The sequence below is a fragment of the Ailuropoda melanoleuca genome, chromosome 16 (assembly GCF_002007445.2).
Source record: "Ailuropoda melanoleuca isolate Jingjing chromosome 16, ASM200744v2, whole genome shotgun sequence".
NCBI classification, from domain to species: Eukaryota; Metazoa; Chordata; class Mammalia; order Carnivora; family Ursidae; genus Ailuropoda; species Ailuropoda melanoleuca.
This window is the reverse complement of record NC_048233.1, coordinates 43,186,806-43,205,188: the sequence shown is the minus strand read 5'-3', so window position 1 is coordinate 43,205,188 and position 18,383 is coordinate 43,186,806. Positions and strand designations below refer to the sequence as shown.

At 51.2% G+C, this 18,383-nt stretch overlaps 1 protein-coding gene across 6 annotated transcripts; it reads left to right on the top strand.

The window, feature by feature from the left end:
• The first annotated feature begins 299 nt into the window (after positions 1 to 299).
• On the top strand, positions 300 to 17,461 carry CALCOCO1 (calcium binding and coiled-coil domain 1). 6 transcript variants are annotated; one of them, XM_034645310.1, is made up of 16 exons: positions 300 to 450; positions 2,603 to 2,782; positions 3,118 to 3,220; positions 4,015 to 4,205; positions 6,427 to 6,585; positions 6,992 to 7,140; positions 9,191 to 9,281; positions 12,178 to 12,333; positions 12,533 to 12,787; positions 13,241 to 13,366; positions 13,849 to 13,944; positions 14,331 to 14,439; positions 14,665 to 14,864; positions 15,266 to 15,372; positions 15,465 to 15,536; positions 16,375 to 17,461. In XM_034645310.1, exons 2-16 carry the CDS (start codon positions 2,627 to 2,629, stop codon positions 16,550 to 16,552), a joined length of 2,148 nt encoding a protein of 715 aa, XP_034501201.1. In that variant the 5' UTR covers positions 300 to 450; positions 2,603 to 2,626; the 3' UTR covers positions 16,553 to 17,461. The 6 variants fall into 6 exon arrangements, with proteins under 6 accessions (XP_034501201.1, XP_034501203.1, XP_034501204.1 ...); XM_034645312.1 differs by lacking the exon at positions 16,375 to 17,461 and adding an exon at positions 15,615 to 16,362; XM_034645311.1 differs by having other exon boundaries at positions 307 to 422.
• Positions 17,462 to 18,383: the final 922 nt, after the last annotated feature.

The following is an 18,383-nucleotide window of genomic DNA, read 5'->3' as shown; positions in this document are numbered from 1 at the left end:
CAAACGGGAGGACGCAACGCTACGCGTTCTGCGCCCCCGTAAGGCATTACGCAGGAGGCCTTAAGGCCCTAACTCCTCCCCACCGTCCCACCCACCACGCACGTTACAACCGGCAGTCACCACGAATACAGCCGGCCCCCTCCTAAGGAATCATGGGGCGTGGAGTCTTTTGGTGGCCACACCCCCGTTTACCGTCACGGAATTGAGAACTACGCCTCCCAGGATGCCGCGAAGAGGCCGCAGCTACGGCCGCCCCCCTGCTCCGCCCTCCTCACGCACAGCTTCCTGGGATGTGTAGTCCCAGTTCCGAGCCGGCTCGCTGGCGAAACAGGGTGGAGAAACCACAAACTCCAGAAGGCCTTACGTCCACTCTTCTCCCTCCCCTCCAAGAGTCGGAGTGCTGTTTTTGTTGTCGGTGGAAGGTGAGGGAACAGCTGATCCGTGTGTGGGGTAAGAAACTTGGCCTAATTTGGGGGCGATCTGATGCGGGGGTCACCCCACTTTCTAGTCTGCGAAAGGATAATCTAAGAGAACTCTGGAAGGGAAATGCAGGAACGTTTGGGTTTTAATACTTTCCGTACCGGAGAAGCCACCCCTACTGTTTTAAGAGTTCTGGGTCTCTAGGGGGCCCGGATCAGGAGGATGCCCCCCTCACTGTTTTCACCTTCCCCTCAGGCCTTCTCTGTACAGCTTGTTACGCTTCAGATAGTTGGGAGAAGCTGAAATATTTACTCATTCTCTCCCAGGCAAGACTTGACCCTCCCAAACCTTCCCTTTCTCCTTACCCTCCCGCCCCAATCCAAAGGCCTTTACTACGCTGAATCCCTGGGTGGGGGGCGGGGGGAGCCTTCTAAGTGGTAGAATGTTAAGGAACTCTAGAGCCCTACAGAGTTGGGGGGTTGGGACTCTTCCCCTCCCCTTGAACCCTTGAAACTAATACTCCTACGCTTTAAGTGCCCGGAGCTTTGTTGCAGGTTTGGTGGGTGTTTCCAGCTGTTATGGATTTTCTTTGTGGGGCGTATTTGGGGTTCCCCAGGCTTAAATCTTTGGAGACAACTCATCCCCACTTAGAAAGCCAGAGGAATTGTATTTGGAGAAAACATGGACTCATTTTAACTAAGGATTTTTTAGAGATGAAACCCCAAAGAAACCTCTTGTCCTGAATCCAGTCCTTATTTTGGAGGGTGAAGTTGCTTCTTTTTGGAGAGCTGGCTCACCTTTCCTTCTCTACTGAATTTCTGTTGTTTTTTTAAAGTTCCTAGCCCCCGACTTCAGCCGGGCGTGGGTTTCTGATGTTTAGGGGTGTGCACGTGACTAGCCATGGCTGATTGGACGCCGTCCTCTGCTGCTGACATAGGATGAAGATTAGTGGGCTGGAGAGGAGTGATGATGAGGGCCATCTCACAGCCTCAGGCTGACGAGTTCTGTTGATTATTATTGTTCCCCATCCCACCCCACCCCATAGTTCCCACCTAACTTGGAACACCTCTTCCTCTCAGTCCCATCTTACAGCATGCCTCCAGCTCCCCTTGAGGCGCTTAGAATCGAGGCTGAAGGGGGCAGAGAGAAAATGGGAAGGAAAATACTACAGCTGGGTTAACATAGTCAAACCGGTAGGTTTCTAGTTCTGCTCCTGGCAAGACCTGAAGAAAAGAATGTTAGGTTCTGTTTGAATTATCTCTCCCTTCTCTCAACATCATATATATATTTCCCCTTCTCAGGGCCCCTTACTTCCCACCTTTCAGTCTATCCCCTACCCAGGGGTGGGGCTTTCCTGGCTCCAGGCTCCCACATTCCATCTCCCCACACCATCACGTTCCTGCTGAGTGTTTCACTCCACCCTTGAAGCAGCCGCCTCCAGAATTCTTGACTTCCTGGAGTAATGAAGTGGAGAGTCAAAACCTGTCTTTCCCTATATCCTCCCTTTCCCTATATCCTCCCTTTCCCTTTGTCTCTTGAATGAGAGCAGAAGCTTTTTTTTTTTAATTCGTGGGGGTGGACGCTCTGAGAGGGGAGGGAACTGAGACGTCAGGGGCCTGAGGATTGGGCTGTTGGTACCCGCAGCCACTTCCCAGCTCCGAAGATTCAGTCATTACTTTCAGAGATTAGTTGCTGTTTTCAGGTGTCACAGGCCATCCTGGGTACAGCTGGAGTGGGCAAGGAGACCCGCTCAGAATGAGGGGGCCTCACACCTCAGGTGGATTTTGAATCCATGAGTCGAAAGATATGGGGGATGGGATGGGGATGGGATGGGGAGGTGGTGGCTGAAGAATTTGGAATGCTCAGGATGTTAAGAGGTGGAAAAGGAGGGACTCAGCAGAGCCTGGGATACTGAGACTTGGTCAATGGAGCTGTGAAAAGGGAGTAGAAATGAGAGAGATCTTAACTCTAGGAAGAGTCTATGACTCAGAAAAGGTACAGTGTGAGACAGGATGGGGACTGACTCAGAAGGTCAGACCTAAGTTCTGGAGAGACTAAAAATGATACCTCCAAAGGGTCCCAGAACCCTCAGGGGCAGGAACTGCGAGTGGGTGGAAATGGAGTTGGGGTGCAGAAGAGAGGGATTGGAGAGATTTTAGGATATTAACCCTTTATTTCATAGGAGGGCAGGTATCTCGAGGGCAGAATGGAAGACTCATCACTAAGCCGGGCACCTTCCCGAGGTGGAGTCAACTTTCTGAACGTAGCCCGTACCTACATCCCCAACACCAAGGTGGAATGTCACTATACCCTTCCCCCAGGCACCGTGCCCAGTGCCAGCGACTGGATTGGCATCTTCAAGGTATCCCTGAACCCTTTTTGGCTCAGATTTATGGGCCATGGGTTAGTTGAAATAAGGGGAATCCAACCCTTATTGGATTGGATTCTCAACCTCATATTGATAGAAAAGAAGGGAAAAGATGTCACAGATAACAGGCCGTCTGTGTAAGCAGAGCTCATCTTCTCCCATCTTAGCCTTGCTCTCTCCTGCCACAAAGTATCCCTCCACTTTCACTGTCTCTCATCATCCTTGCCTCTGTAACAGCATCCTGTCCCCCGCTCAATCCCTCAGCCCTTTCTGCCATCCATAGCTTGTAGTTCCATCACCATACCCTCTCCCACCATGGGCCTTCACAGGTGGAGGCTGCTTGTGTTCGGGATTACCATACGTTTGTATGGTCTTCGGTGCCTGAAAGTGTGGCTGATGGCTCCCCTGTCCACGCCAGCGTCCAGTTCCAAGGTATGAGTGGAAGGTCCCGGATAGAGGAGTCAGGGACATAGAGGTTTAGAGGAGGAGAGTGGGGTCAGAAACAAAAATTGGGCACAGAGGACAAAGAAAAATAAGTGCAAATGAATAAAATAAGACCTATATACAACAGGGCTCCGCAGACATAGAATTATGGGATTCTTAGAGATCAGGGACTTAGAGATGGAAGGAACTATAGAGAGCCACTAATCTCGCCTCCTACCAAAAAAAAGAGGAAGTCCTCTTAGGGAACTAGGGGTAGGGAAGAGGGAAAGGTGGTATCATAGATTGAGAAGGCGGTCATTAAATTCCGAAAGACCTGGGTTCAAATCTCAACTCTAATACTTACATACTGTTTGGTTTTGGACAAATTACTTAATCCTCCTGTGTTTTTACCTTAACGGTAAAGGGGATGCATGGCTTATAGGTACAACATGAAGTTTTAAAGTGATACACATAAAGGGTTAGCATAGTGCCTGGTACGGGGTGGGCACTCAGTAAATGGTAACTAGCAGCGGTATTATGATGGTGATGATGGTGATGATGGTGATGGAAGGTAGGTTTGGAAAGAGAGGAACGACAGGGCTAGGCAGAAAGGAGGGAGAAGAGTATCCCAGGGAATGGAGATAGCCTGTGGGAGGTGGAAAGAAAGCAGTATATGGAACAGGAACAAGGGGCTGGAGCCAAGGGCAGTGGGTGATAAGACGCATCAAGGGGAAGGGAGACCTGTCAAGCACTTGAGGGCCTGGGATCATATTCGGGTCCTGGGTCCTTTCATCTTCCCACAGCCAGCTACCTGCCCAAACCTGGAGCCCAGCTCTACCAGTTCCGATATGTGAACCGCCAGGGCCGGGTGTGTGGGCAGAGCCCCCCTTTCCAGTTCCGAGAGCCAAGGCCCATGGATGAACTGGTGACCCTGGAGGAGACTGATGGTGGCTCTGACATCCTGCTGGTTGTCCCCAAGGCCACTGTGCTGCAGGTGAGAACAGAGCAACAGAGCAGCTCCTGGGCAGGGGAGTGGGAGGGCAGCATGGCAAGGGACCCCTTCTCACTTTACCCTCCCCTGGGCTATGGCCTCAACCAAAGACTCCAGTGGGAGTTACACAATCTTGCCATTAAGAAAGTCTCAAACTAACGTAGTAAAAACATGTAGGGCAGGAAAGCAAGCCACCCACAGGCCATTGTCACTCAAGATTTCGTAAGTACTTTTCGAGCATTCCTCCCAAGTGCCACATCCTGTCCTAGGCCCTAGAGGAAGATCTAAAGGGTGGAGGGAGGCCACTCCAGGGAAGGAATGTTCAGAGAAAGGGGAGGATGAAACCCGCTTCCAGGTCAGGTGAGGAATGAGAGCAGATGGTAGGGCCCCAGACAATATTGGAGGCTCTTGAACACTTGAAATGTGACTGGTCCAAATTGAGATGTACTATGTGGGTAAAATACACAAAGGATTTTGGAGACTTAGTATTTAAAAAAGTAAAAGATCTCAATAATTTTTTATATTGATTACATGTTGAAATGATAATATTTTGGAGAGAGTGGATTAGACAAAATATTATTAAAGTGAACTTCACCTGTTTCTTGTTACTTTTTTGAAGTATCTACTGGAAAATTTAAGGACTATATATGTGGCTTGTATTATTTTCCCATTGGACCAAATAGAGAAGAATTAGAGAGTAAAGGCAGATGTTGGCAAGGACTTCCTGAAGGAAGAGAAGGGACAGGGACAGGTGGGGAGGAAGTACACTCCCCAGACAAGAGGACAGACTTGAGGAAAGCTCAGGAGGCGAAAATGAGTAGCTTCTCTGTGATTGAAGTCAATTCTTGCCTTCTAGAACCCTCTAAACACACGGAATCAACACAAGAATAGGAAGAAGATGTTTATATCTTACATAAGTGAGACATGTGTGAGCTCCTACCCCATGTTCTGTTTTTTTAATTCTAATTCCAGCGTAGTTAACATACAGTGTTATATTAGTTTCAGCTGTACAGGACAGTGATTCAGCAGTTCCATGTATTACTCAGTGCTCATCAAGATAAGTGGGCTCTTAATCCCCATCACCTATTTCATCCACCCACCCCCTCCCCTCTGATAACCGGCAGTTTGTTCTCTATAGTTAAGAGTCTGTTTCTTGGTTTGTTTCTCTCTCTCTGTCTTTTTTTCCCCATGCTCGTTTGTTTCGTTTCATAAATTGCACATGTGAGTGAAATCATATGCTATTTGTCTTTCTCTGACTGGCTCATTTCACTTAGCATAACACTCTGTAGTTCCATCCATGTCATTGCAAATGGCAAGACCTTGGTCTGTCTTATGGCCGAGTAAGAGTAGTGTGTGTGTGTGTGTGTGTGTGTGTGTGTGTGTGTACCCCCACATCTTCTTTATCCATTCATTATTCAGTGGACACTTGGACTGCTTCCATAGTTTGGCTATTGTAAATAATGCTGCAATAAACTTAGGAGTGCGTGTATCCTTTTGAATTAGTGTTTTCATACTTTTTGGTTAAATACCTAGAGTGCGATTCCTGCATCATAGAGAAGTTCTGTTTTTAACTTTTTGAGGAACCTGCTACCATTTTCCGCAGTGGCTGCACCAGCTTGCACTCCCACCAACAGTGTAAGAGAGTTCCTTTTTGTCCACATCCTCACCAACACTTGTTGTTTCTTGTGTTTTTGACTTTAGCCGTTCTGACAGGCGTGAGGTGACAGCTCACTGTGGTTTGGTTTGCGTGTCCCTGATGACAAGCGATGTTGAGCATCTTTTCGTGTGTCTGTTGGCCGTCTGGGTGTCTTCAGTGTTCTGTTTTTACATTTGTTATTCTCATTACAATTACCTTTCAACAATCGATACTAAGAGATCACTTTACAAATGAGGACAAAGACTCAGAGAAGTTAAGTACCTCATTCAAAGTGACATAGCTAGTAGAAATTGTAAACCTGCGTCTGTCTGGTTCCAGAATAGATAAGGTAAGATTCAGGGAGCCATCCCTTTTGTCTGCATGGATGGGGAGAGACTTCTTCCAAGGGTCTCGGGAGCTAGTGTGTCTGACTGGTGGTGGGCAGGATTCAGTAACACCCCAAGCCTCCCCCTACTCACCTTTTTATAGCTTGTACTGATGTAACTTCTCAGCCCCGAATGCATCTGCAGAGCGATGGGGACGGGGCGTTCACAAGCACAACCCCCCTCTTCCTCCTGCCCCCTGTAGAACCAGCTGGACGAGAGCCAGCAAGAGAGGAATGACCTGATGCAGCTGAAGCTGCAGCTGGAGGGACAGGTGACAGAGCTGAGGAATCAAGTACAGGATCTCGAGACGGCTCTGGCGACCGCCAGGCAGGAGCACGCGGAGCTGGCGGAGCAGTACAAGGTGGGAGTCGGGCCCGGTGGGGGACAGGCCCTGGCTGCTCTCCAGGGCCCAAAATCTAACCCAGTGAAGATGGAAAAGGAGAGACATTAGTGGGCTTTTGAGATGGTTCTGGCATCAAAAAATAGCTATAGGGAGTAACAAGTGGGATTAAGCTTGAGGTGACAGGAGACACATGGCAAACATAATGTAATAAGACTCAGTTCCTTGTACACAGGCATGCTGAGATAGGGTGCAGGTGGCTGTATTCACCAGCAAGGCAATGTTCCCTTGCAGTTTCTTTCTCAAGGAAGGTGATGGGGTTGGGGGCTCAGAGCAGTCAAATTCTGGTCTGCTTCTCATAAGCCCTTGTTCTTTTCTTTGAGAGGTGAGTCCCAACTTCATTCTTCCTTGGTAACCTTAATTCCAGGGGCTTTCCCGGTCCCACGGGGAGCTCATAGAAGAGAGGGACATCCTGAGCCGGCAACAGGGAGACCATGTGGCACGCATCCTGGAGCTGGAAGATGACATCCAGACCATCAGTGAGAAAGTGCTGACAAAGGAGGTGGAGCTGGACAGGTGAGAGGACCTCCTCTGCCCCTGTTACTTCCTTTCATTTCCTCTCACCCCCACACTCCAGCCTCTCGTTTCCGGCAGTCAAACCTGCTGTCTCATGTGGTTATCCTGCTTACTGGGGAAACCTTTTCCTGCCTAGCTCCCTTCCATCTTTCCTCAGCCTATTCTGTATTCCTCACCTTCAGAAGTCATCATAGTTACTATTTGTGGTACAGCCAAGGCTAAGTAGGAGCCAGGAGTGGAGGATTTGGAAGGAGAGAATGGATAGAACAGCCCACACAAGATAAGACAGGATGGATTTCAGATTTTACTGCAGCAAAGAAGATTAAAGGGGCGCCTGGCTGGCTCAGTCAGTAGACTGGATGACTCTTGATCTCGGGGTTGTCAGTTTGAGCCCCTCGTTGGGCATAGAGATTACTGAAAAATCTCTTTTAAAAAAGGTAGAGGGGGCACCTGGGTGGCTCCATCAGTTAAGCATCCAGTTCTTGGTTTTGGCTCAGTTCATGATCTCAGGGTTGTGAGATCAAACCCTGTGTCAGGCTCCAAGCTCAGCCCGGAGTCTGCTTGAGATTCTCCCTCTGGCCCTCCCCCCCCACAGCCCCTGCTCAGGCAGGCGTGCACACACTCGAGCACTTTTCTCTCAATAAATAAATAAATAAAAATCTTAAGAAAAGAGAAACTATATTAAAAATAATAGAAAATAAAAATAAATTTAATAAAAGAAAAAGAAGACTAGACTCCATTCTCACTGTTAGGAAATGTTCGAACTGGTGATCCTGGACTGTTATGGGATCTCTCTGAAAAAAGGCCCAAGTCATAGAACGTTAGCACTGGGAGGAATATAGGGCATTTAAGAGGCTCACTACCTCAGAAGACAGCCTCTTTCAAAATCGGACAGCTGTCAATTTTGTACCTCTTGGATTGAACCGAACTTTTCCTCTTACAACCCCCTCCTGTAACTTTTCCTCCCTTGGTCCTGGTTTAGACCTCTGGAGTCACACAGAATGAATTTCTTTCTTCTACCAGACATCTATTATTTCTGCCAAATAGCACAAATATTGACCACTTCCCATGCCTGTCCTTCAAATTTTCACCAGGAGAAACATGCTTGTTCTTTCTTTCGTCAAATCACACAATTAAGTCTCTTTATTCAGCACTGGTAGATCTTACATATTTTTTTTTAAACTCCTTAAAGGAAAGAGGCATATTATCCAAGGCGCAGAGTGAAACATGAGTTACTCCCTGAGGCTTCTTCAGTGCAGAATATGTTAGTCTTGCCCTAGGGAGATATTAATGTCTAGGTTTTAAATTATGGACTAGAAAAGCAGGGATCAGAATGAGCATCTGGAAAAGATTAGGGACTGTCTAGACCAGGGGTCAGTAAGCTATGGCCCGTGTGCCAAATGTAGCCTTGCCACCTGTTTTTGTACAGCCTGTGAGGTAAGAGTGGCTTTGACAATTAATTAATGGTTAAAAAACAGAAGAAGATATGAAAAGGAAGGTATGAAATTCAGATTTCAGTGTTCTTAAATGAAGTTTTATTGGGATAGGCATGCTGTTCCTGTGCATGTTGTCTGGGGCTGCTTCCTCGCTGCTGTGGCAGAGCTGAGTAGTTGCCACAGAATCCTCATCGTGCGCCTGCAGAGCCTGTAATATTTACTCTCAGGCCCTTTACAGAAAAGTCTACCAACTTCTGATCTCGGTCCAAAGTTTATAATCCATCACGGCTGTCCCTTGTCTAAATAAAGACTGGGTTCTGGTCTCTTGGTGGAATGAAAACAACTAGGAAGCCATCAGCAGAACCTTCCTTAAAGTGATACATAAAGAGAAAAGAAAAACTTTATTTCCAAATTGTGGTCTAGAACCAGGAATCTTGGGTACTCAGGGCTTACAACGGGATCACCTTGCTCTGGGGATTGAACATCCCAAAGACAGGTGGGGGTCTGGGCCTAGAGGGTCACCGGTAAAAGAGCTCAAGACGGAAGTCCGAGCCCCTCATTTCTTCTCTGGTGACCAGTTGGTCATCTGACGTTCTATCTCCCCACTCGCGCAGGGTGAGAGACACAGTGAAGGCCCTGACTCGGGAACAAGAGAAGCTCCTGGGGCAGCTGAAAGAAGCTCAAGCAGACAAGGAGCAAAGCGAGGTAAGGGCTCAGAGTTGAGTCGGTTCGCTTTCTGAGTTGTTCATCCAGTGTTTATGAAGTCCTGTCTGAGTGCTGGCACCAAAGGGGATAAAAATGTAAAGAAAACATTGTATGCACTCTCCTAGGGAGCATAAAATGCGTACCCAAGTCAGGATTAGTCAAAGTGGAATATATTAAGCATCACCAGGGAAGAATAATAAAGTGTTCTGGGGGGTTAGTGGGGGGGACCGCCTGGGTGCCTCAGTCGGTTAAGCATCTGCCTTCGGCTCAGGTCTTGATCCTGGAGTCCCGGGGTCAAGCCCCATGTCGGGCTCCCTGCTCAGCGGGGAGTCTGCCTCTCCCTCTGCCCCTCACCCCACTCATGCTCTCTCTCTCTCACTCTCTCAAATAAATAAATAAAATCTTTAAAATAAAAAATAAAAAAGGATGGGCGCCTGGGTGGCTCAGGTGTTAAGTGTCTGCCTTCGGCTCAGGTCATGGAGCCCCGCGTTGGGCTCCTTGCTCAGCAGGGCGCCTGCTTCCCTCTCTGCCTGCTGCTCCCCGGTCGTGCTTGCTTGCTCACTCTCTCTGTCAAATAAATAAAATTTAAAAAACTTTAAAAAATCATAAAATAAAAAGGGAGGTATGGGGTGCCTGGATGGCTCAGTCAGCAGAGCGTATTACTCTTGATCTCAGGGTCGTGAGTTCAAGCCCCACTTTGAGCATAGAGCTTACTTTATTTTTTTAAAAGATTTTATTTATTTATTTGCCAAAGAGAGAGAGTGAGCACAAGCAGGGGGAGTGGCAGGCCGAGGGAGGAGCAGACTCCCCTTTGAGCAAGGAGCCTGGTGCAGGACTCGATCCCAGGACCCTGGGATCATGACCTGAGCTGAAGGCAGATGCTTAACTGACTGAGCCACGCAGGCTGTCCCTAGAGCTTAAGTTAAAAAACCAAAACAAAACAAGAGGGGGGAATAAACTGGCCTAGTATTTTCCAACTTTTTTAGCTTTCCTCTCCACCCCCAGGAAAGTTTAATATCTTAGTGGAACTTCAATGAATAGATAAAAGCAATATTTTATTACTATAAATTTATTTTTATAAATTCAACTGTATAATGTTGGCTTATAAGGTAACAAAAGTAATTAGGTAATCCTGATGGATGCCAGACCTTGAAATCGGAGGCTATAGACAACTGCTGTTAGTCTCAGCAGCTAATACGCTTCTGTGTTGTTTCGGTTGTACGGTACTGAGAACACTTTGAGTCTCACACACAAGTAGGAGCGAATGACAGCCATTGTTAAACTATCCACCTGGCCATCTCAGTTTGCTCTTCAGTTCAGTAGAAGACCCAATAGAAACTTTATTCTGAGGTTTGCACAAAAATGAATAAACCTAGAAGCATATGTCAGTGGACTGAGACTGTTGTGTAAACTTGTGAGTCTGTGTGTTGGGTTTTTTTTTTTTTCCATATTTTTAAAATAATTTAGAAGAAGCTCAAATCAGGGGCGCCTGGGTGACTCAGTCATTAGGCGTCTGCCTTCGGCTCAGGGTGTGGTCCCAGGGTCCTGGGATCGAGCCCCACATCGAGCCCCACATCGGGCTCCTCCGCTATGAGCCTGCTTCTTCCTCTCCCACTCCCCCTGCTTGTGTTCCCTCTCGCTGGCTGTCTCTCTCTCTGTCAAATAAATAAATAAAATCTTAAAAAAAAACAAAAAAAGCAGCAGCAGCAGCTCAGATCACATATTTGCAGTCCTCTAGATGGCTTCCTCCAAACCCTAGGCTTCCGTGGAAGATTATTTGAAAACCATTTGCTCAGCAGGGAGGAATAGGGAGATTTTGAGTAGACAAGAGATGAGAGGGAAGGCCATTCTGGAAACAGAAAAAGATGAGAGCAAAGGCTGAGAGCCCAGAACACTCAGGGCAATTGAATGTGTGGGTGAAGAGTTTGAGGTGAGGCCTAGGTCAGATTGGAGAGGACCGGGAGTTTAGTCTTTATTCTGTAAGCAGTGAGAGGCGTCAGTGATTTTCAGAGGGTGACATGTACTTAAGAAACGGTACTTACAGAAGATTCATGTGATTTCCTTGTGGGAGATGAACTAGTTATGAGATTATTCAATAATCCAAGTAAGAAATAACCAGGGCCTGATGTAACATGGTTGCAATGATAGTGGAAAAGAGAAGATGGCTGTGAACAAGATGGAGGACGGAGATGCCAAAGGCTTTTCTGTGGGTCGCTAAGGAAAGAACAGAGCCGAGCAGGCATGGCACCAACGGACCCAGCCTGAGTGACTTGGGAAGTCATTAATACCATGGGTGGAAATAAGAGTGGAAAGGAGTGGAGTGGGAGGTAGACTGTGCTGAGTTGGAGGTGCCTATGGGACATCCAGACTGAGTTTTGATCTAAAAGGAAGAGCAGATGGGCGCCTGGGTGGCTCAGTCAGTTGAGCGTCTGCCTTCGGCTCAGGTTGTGGTCCCGGGGCGCTGGGATCGAGCCCCACGTTGGGCTCTCTGCTCAGTAGAGAGTCTGCCTCTCCCTCCCCTGCCCCCCGCTCACGCTTGTGCACACGCTCGTTCTCTCTCTCTCTCTCTCTGAAATATATAAATAAAATCTTTCAAAAATAAATAAATGAAAGGAAGAGCAGAGAAGCAGAAATGGTTCACAGGATACCTAGATTTATGTAGGACCCTGCCCAGGCTGTGATGCTTTTACCTCACGTGGGGAGCCAGACACCCGATGTTCAGGACTGAATGGCTTTGAGCTGAGACCCCAAGAAGGGCTGACAAGAGCTGAATGCTTGAGTTTGTGTTGAATCTGGGAAGTGGAACCTTGACCTCTCTCATCACAGTGGTTCACCGTCCCCCCAGCCACCCCAAATACATATACCCCTTTCCTTCCCTCTTCTCCATCTCCGTCAGGCTGAGCTCCAAATGGCACAACAAGAAAACCATCGCTTAAATTTGGAGCTGCAGGAAGCGAAGGGCCGGCAGGAGGAACAGGGTGCTCAGGCCCAGCGACTGAAGGACAAGGTGGCTCAGATGAAGGACACCCTAGGCCAGGCCCAGCAGCGTGTGGTGAGTGAAGCCCCTAGGCAACAGGAAATAGAAGTTCCAAGGGCTCTCTCTAGAAAAGTCGGGGGGGAAGACGAGGCTAAAGACCGGGCAGTACAAATCTTCAGCCCTGATGCGGCGGTGGGTAGCAAGGAGCCTGGTTACCCCCCTGGTTCACGAGTGACTCACTGGGAGCCCTAACCTCCATCTCCTGTCTTCTGAGGCTGAGCTGGAGCCCCTGAGGGAGCAGCTTCGAGGAGCCCAGGAGCTTGCCGCCTCGAGCCAGCAGAAGGCCGCCCTTCTGGGGGAGGAGCTGGCCAGCGCAGCGGGAGCCAGGGACCGCACCATGGCCGAGCTCCACCGCAGCCGCCTGGAAGTGGCGGGAGTCAATGGCAGGCTGGCTGAGCTCAGCCTGCACCTGAAGGAGGAGAAAAGCCAGTGGAGCAAGGAGCGGGCAGGGCTGCTGCAGAGCGTGGAGGTAGAGGGATGGGGGGACCTGGCAAGCTCACGGCCTCTGCCCCCACCTCCGTGTGGCCAGATCCCCTCGGAGGACAGAGAGGGATGAGGACCTTAGGGGGCTCTGGGATGGGCCGGGCAGTTCACTGTCCAGGGACGACCCGTCCCTAAGCAGGGTGTCACAGTCCTGATCTTTGTAGCATCTTCCTCGGTTGCCATCTTGATTCAGAAACCTTTACTGCCCTAGGCACCAGGCCCCGTCAGCAGTGCCCATTCCTGATGAGCAAGGCACCTTGCTGGCATGTTCCTTCCTTTACCGAGAAGTTTGGGGAATGAAGAAGCCAAGAAGGGGAAATTGCTCCCAAAAGACTCATTTAAATAAAGGAAGGGACACACTGAGGGATGAAGCTGTTCCTGGTAGCGTCCCTTTTCCTTCACCTTTCTGCTCCCATATTCCTTTTCGGCCACATCGCAGGCAGAGAAAGACAAGATCCTGAAGCTGAGTGCAGAGATCCTTCGACTGGAAAAGGCAGTTCAGGAGGAGAAGACCCAGAACCAAGTGTTCAAGACTGAACTGGCCCGGGAAAAGGATTCTAGCCTGGTGAGGCACACAGCCACCCATGAGTGCGGTCCTGTGGCCTCCTGAGGCCACAGGGCCCCTTCTTGCTGTCTTGGGTGTAGGCTTAGAAGTGCTGGGTGCTCACTTCCATGTTGAGTGGTTTCTTACTTGCACTTGTCCCACAGCTTGTTGGTTTGAAACATACAATGTCCCCTTCTATTCTCAAGACACATATTCTGGGCCTCTCAGGGAGACTTAGGAGAATTATAGAGTGCACCTGCTGTGACCAGGGGCTCTGCACCCCAGCCCAGAGGCAGTCATCCAGGCCCACACTTGAGAGGCAGAGCCTGGGACTCAGGCGACTGTCTCCTGTGATCAAGACAAGGGACTCATGGAAGAAGAGTGTTGGGGCTTCCCCTGTGTGTGTGTCAGGGCAAGAGAGGGACAAAGGCACAGAGAGACGTGGCTCTAGGTCACAGAGCCTGGGTTCTTGGAAGTACATTCTAGGCTCCACATTCCCTCAGGTGCAGCTGTCAGAGAGCAAGCGGGAACTGACAGAGCTGCGGTCAGCACTGCGTGTGCTCCAGAAGGAAAAGGAACAGTTGCAGGAAGAGAAGCAGGTGAGAACCCATGACTCATTCCCCCTGGATTCCAGAATTGAGGACTTGAGGGCTGGAAACTTAGTATCTTCTTGCCATCTCTTGGCTTAGAAACTGTTATGTCTAAGAGGGCCCAGAGGCTACAAATGGGACTATGGCCCCTCTCATTGGCAGAACAGGAGAGGACCGCTGGGGGTGGGGGAGTGCGGAGGGGGGATGAGGGGGTGAAGGAGGACTCCTGGGGGGGGTGCAGCAGTGAGACTCTACTTTGAATTGCCCCCCCCCTTTAGGGAAGGCTTCTGATCCTGAGGAGCTCAGAGTTCCTCTTGGGTGCAAGGGAGGGCTCCGCAGGGCATCGGGGTTGGGCATCTTCTCAGCCTCTCCCACCTCCCTGCTCCCAACGCCAGGAGCTGCTGGAGTACATGAGAAAGCTGGAGGCCCGCCTGGAGAAGGTGGCAGACGAGAAGTGGAGTGAGGGCGCCGCCACAGAGGACGAGGAGGCGGCTGCGGGGCTGAGTCTGTACACCCCCAATCTTGTGACACCACTTCCCCGCCCCCCATTTCCCTATTGGGGAAAGCTGCATGTGACCCCTCCGGGGGCTGCCTCTGCCTTCTGTGTCTTGCCTTTTTCCTTTCCGGACTGTGGCCCCTGTCTAGTTTAATCACATTCCTCATCCAAAGGAGACAGCCCAGCCAGGCCTCTAACAACACATCCTTCTCTGCCTTCCCCCTCCCCCACAGGCTGCCCAGCGGCTCTGACAGACTCAGAGGATGAGTCCCCAGAAGACATGAGGCCCCCTCCCTATGGCCTGTGTGAGCGTGGAGATGCAGGCTCCTCTCCTGCTGGGCCCCGAGAGGCTTCTCCCTTGGTTGTCATCAGCCAGCCGGCTCCCATTGCCCCCCACCTCTCAGGGCCAGCTGAGGACAGTAGCTCTGACTCGGTGAGCAGTGCGGGGAGATGGAGCCGGAGCGGGGAGAAGGGGGGAGGTACGGCCATACCCAAGTGGCCCGGCCTCTGGAGCAGGAGGTCTTAGCCTTCCAGGTTCTCTTTTTCCCTTGGGGGAGAGGAGGCAGGCCCAGCCTGTCTTCAAGGCCATCCAGTGGACAACACCCCAAAATCCAGTCCAACCCAATAGCCTCACTGCTGCCAGCCCCTGCTCCCCACACTTCGCTTCTTACCCACCAGCCCCCATCAGAACTCCTGTCCTGCATCGCTCCCATTGCAGCCCACTGTCTGCTGTCTGGGCCTAGACTGCTCTTTCCTTACCTGCTCCAGTGGACTGCTCCCCTGTCTTGGGACAGTCACTACCCCAAAACCCAACCCTATCTCTTTGGTGCCCAGGAGGCCGAAGATGAGAAGTCAGTGCTCATGGCAGCTGTTCAGAGTGGGGGTGAGGAGGCCAATTTGCTGCTTCCTGAGCTGGGCAGTGCCTTCTATGACATGGCCAGGTGAGCACAAAAGCGGGGAGAACAGGAGGGAAGTGGGAGGATGCCAGGGGAAAGGGCATCCAGGTGAATGGTCCCCATGCCCTTCCCCCAAGCTCCCTCTTCTTGGCCCTAGCCATGGTTGACACAGAGAATCACCTACCACTCCAAATCCCAGGTGCCTTCAGGTAATTCCTGCCCCCGTCTTATCAATGCATATGGACACTCAGAGGCCCTGCCTTTAACTGGCTTCTGTGTTGTTCTAGCACCATCTTCCGTGGAGCCCAAATTGCCCTGCATCCCCTCTCTCCTGCCCCTTCCCCTTCCCCAACCACCAGGTAGGTATCTAGGCTCCATCTGGGGAGGAAGGGAGGTGACCGATGCCCCCAGGGATGGGATCAGAGAGAAGACTGGGATCCAGCATCCATCTGGCCAGCTCTGAAATGACCCTCTTCTGTAACCCTCTTCCCTGACTCCCCCGGGAGACCCTCTGGGCAATGCAGCTGCAGGGGCGTGTGAGGGTATCAGATTGCTCCTCGGCCTTCCCTTTCCTTTTGCAGGTCAAGAGGGGAAGGCAGGGGGAAGAGGGATTTTTATCCTCTAGCCCCCAGCTTTGCCTCGATGTGAGATGGGCCCAGGGCAGGGCAGGGGCGATGCTGTCATCCTTCTCAGCCGGAGCAGGAAGATGAAGGACGATGTCAGACTCATTTTCAGCCTCATTAGGCAGCAGACGGAGATGGAGGGAGGAGAGCAGGGGGTTGGGGGATGGGCTGTGCACTACAGCCACCACGACTGCGACTGCGGGGACTAAAGAAGAGAGGATATGGAGAGCCGGGCAGTCAAGCTCCAGTAGTGTGGGGAGAAAGAGGCTGTGGGTGAGGCGAGGAGAGAGAACCGCCAGGGAGCTGCTGCATGAGGAACGGGGGGACCTGGGAGCCCGGCTGCGTGGGTCCCTCTCCCTGAAGTCCACAAGGCAAGAGGGCACTGGAGTGCACTGACCCTCTCCTTTCCCTCTGTCTCCTTCAGTGGCTTTGCGGTGGGTCCCTTGTCAGAGGCTAGCACTGGGGGCCCTGCCACCCCACCGTGGAAGGAGTGCCCCATCTGTAAGGAGCACTTCCCAGCCGAGAGTGAGAAGGATGCCCTGGAGGACCACATGGATGGACACTTCTTCCTCAGCACCCAGGACCCCTTTACCTTTGAGTGATGTCACCCCCCCCGCCCCAGGACATGCCCAGGTACATGCACACACGCACACACGCACAGACATACACTTACGGCTCATGCCTCTTCTGCCACACTGAGTTCCGTGATATTCGGTTCCCTAAGAACCACTCCCTGAACCATGTTCATCCCCAGCTCTCGCCTTCGTCCTCTTCCCGCCTGGCTCTTTTGTCCAGGCAGGGCCCTTCTGGGAAGCGGTGGCTGATTTTACCTCCTGAAAGCGGTTGTGGAGGAACCAGGCTGGAGGAGACCTTCCCCAGGGGAACAGGATCACCCCCTCCTGGCCTGGTTGCTCCTGTCACTGACACCGGCCACCGCACCAGCACCACGCACACACGCACTCACACACACACACACACACACACACACTCACATGTACTCTCTGCTGCCCCAAAGCCAGTTCCTGGGGCGCCCCGCCCCCTCCCATTCGGGGTCTGTGTCGGTTTACCTGAGTTTTCTGGGGCCTGTGTCGAGGCGGCGGCATGAACATCGTGGCCTCTTCGGCTCTTTCAGCTCTGAGCTTCAGTGGTTCTTTCTGCCCCCCCCCCACCCCCACGGCCTTCTGCACCCACCCCAGCCTTTTCCACACCGTTAGGTAACAAGTTTGGAGGTTTCTTTTGTATTTTTGAGGTTTTCTGTACTCGATCTCCTGCCCCTCCCTGCCAACCCTCCCGCAGTGTCCTCACATGGAAAGAAATAATGCATTTGTGCCTTCTGTGAGGGATGGGGGAACAGATGGTCCCAAGTGTCCCCATTTCTCACCCCTTCCTCCCTCTCTAGGTTTCCCCACAGCAATAAGAGCTCTCCCTCATTATCCCTCCTTCAATCTGTAGTTTGGACAAATATATTTATATGATATGTATAACGATTCTAATAAAATGTGTTCTTATCATGAGGTGTGACTAGAGCAGTGAAGGTCCAGATACCTGGTTCCTAGATCATAGTGAAGGGGAGAGGGAGGGAGAGGACTCACACCCCCCCTCCCCCCCACCCTCCCTTGTTGGGCAGCATTTCCACATTGTGCCTCCTGCTGGGAAGAGGGAGAGGGAGGGATCTTTGTCTCAGGTTGGGGGATGGGGGTCTGGCTTGGAGAAGACTGGGTGGGGGGGCAGACTGATGGGTTGACATGGGTCCTGCTCAGGATTTCAGTCCTGGGGTGGGGTGGGATGGGACCCAGAGTTCTGGGCCTGGGTGCATGTCTCAGAAGGCAGGGAAACTTTCCACTGCTCAGACCTTCACCCTCCATAGCAGCCGTCACTGTACCGTGGGCCAGAGATGGGCATTATTCCTGTCAGGAATTTACACCCTTGAGGGGCCACTTAGTAAAAAATGCCCTAAACCGCATACATCTAAAGCCTATTTGATATTCCTTCCATCCCTGCCTCCGTCTCTCCCTCTGTTGCCATCCTCACGTGCACGTATGCACACTGACTCCACAGTCACAAAAACACATACGTCCACTCTAACCAGCTTCACAGGCTAGACAAACACACAGCGTCATGAAGCATTTATTAAGGACCTGCGTGCTCAGCGAGGCTCTCAGCAATGCCCAGCACGAGCCATGCCTGCAGCCCCCCTGTTCCCCATCCCGGCAGCCCCTTTAGCAGCTACCCTCCTTTCCCTTCAGGGATTCTGGGTGGGCAACCTGCACCAATCCCTCTCTCCACCCACCTGAAATCCCCCCAGTCCACCCCCCTTCCAGCCCCACCTGGATGACATCTTCCATCCTTCCTACTTCCCTCCCATCGCTGTCTCCTAGCAACCCCATNTGCCCCCCCCCCACCGCCCCACGGCCTTCTGCACCCACCCCAGCC

Excerpts from the sequence above, each read along its gene's own strand:
- CALCOCO1 (XM_034645310.1), top strand. The coding sequence starts at position 2,627 with ATGGAAGACTCATCACTAAGCCGGGCACCTTCCCGAGGTGGAGTCAAC. Across the intron at positions 9,282-12,177 it reads CAGACAAGGAGCAAAGCGAG|GCTGAGCTCCAAATGGCACA; the intron begins GTAAGGGCTCAG and ends CATCTCCGTCAG. Across the intron at positions 13,367-13,848 it reads GGGAAAAGGATTCTAGCCTG|GTGCAGCTGTCAGAGAGCAA; the intron begins GTGAGGCACACA and ends ACATTCCCTCAG.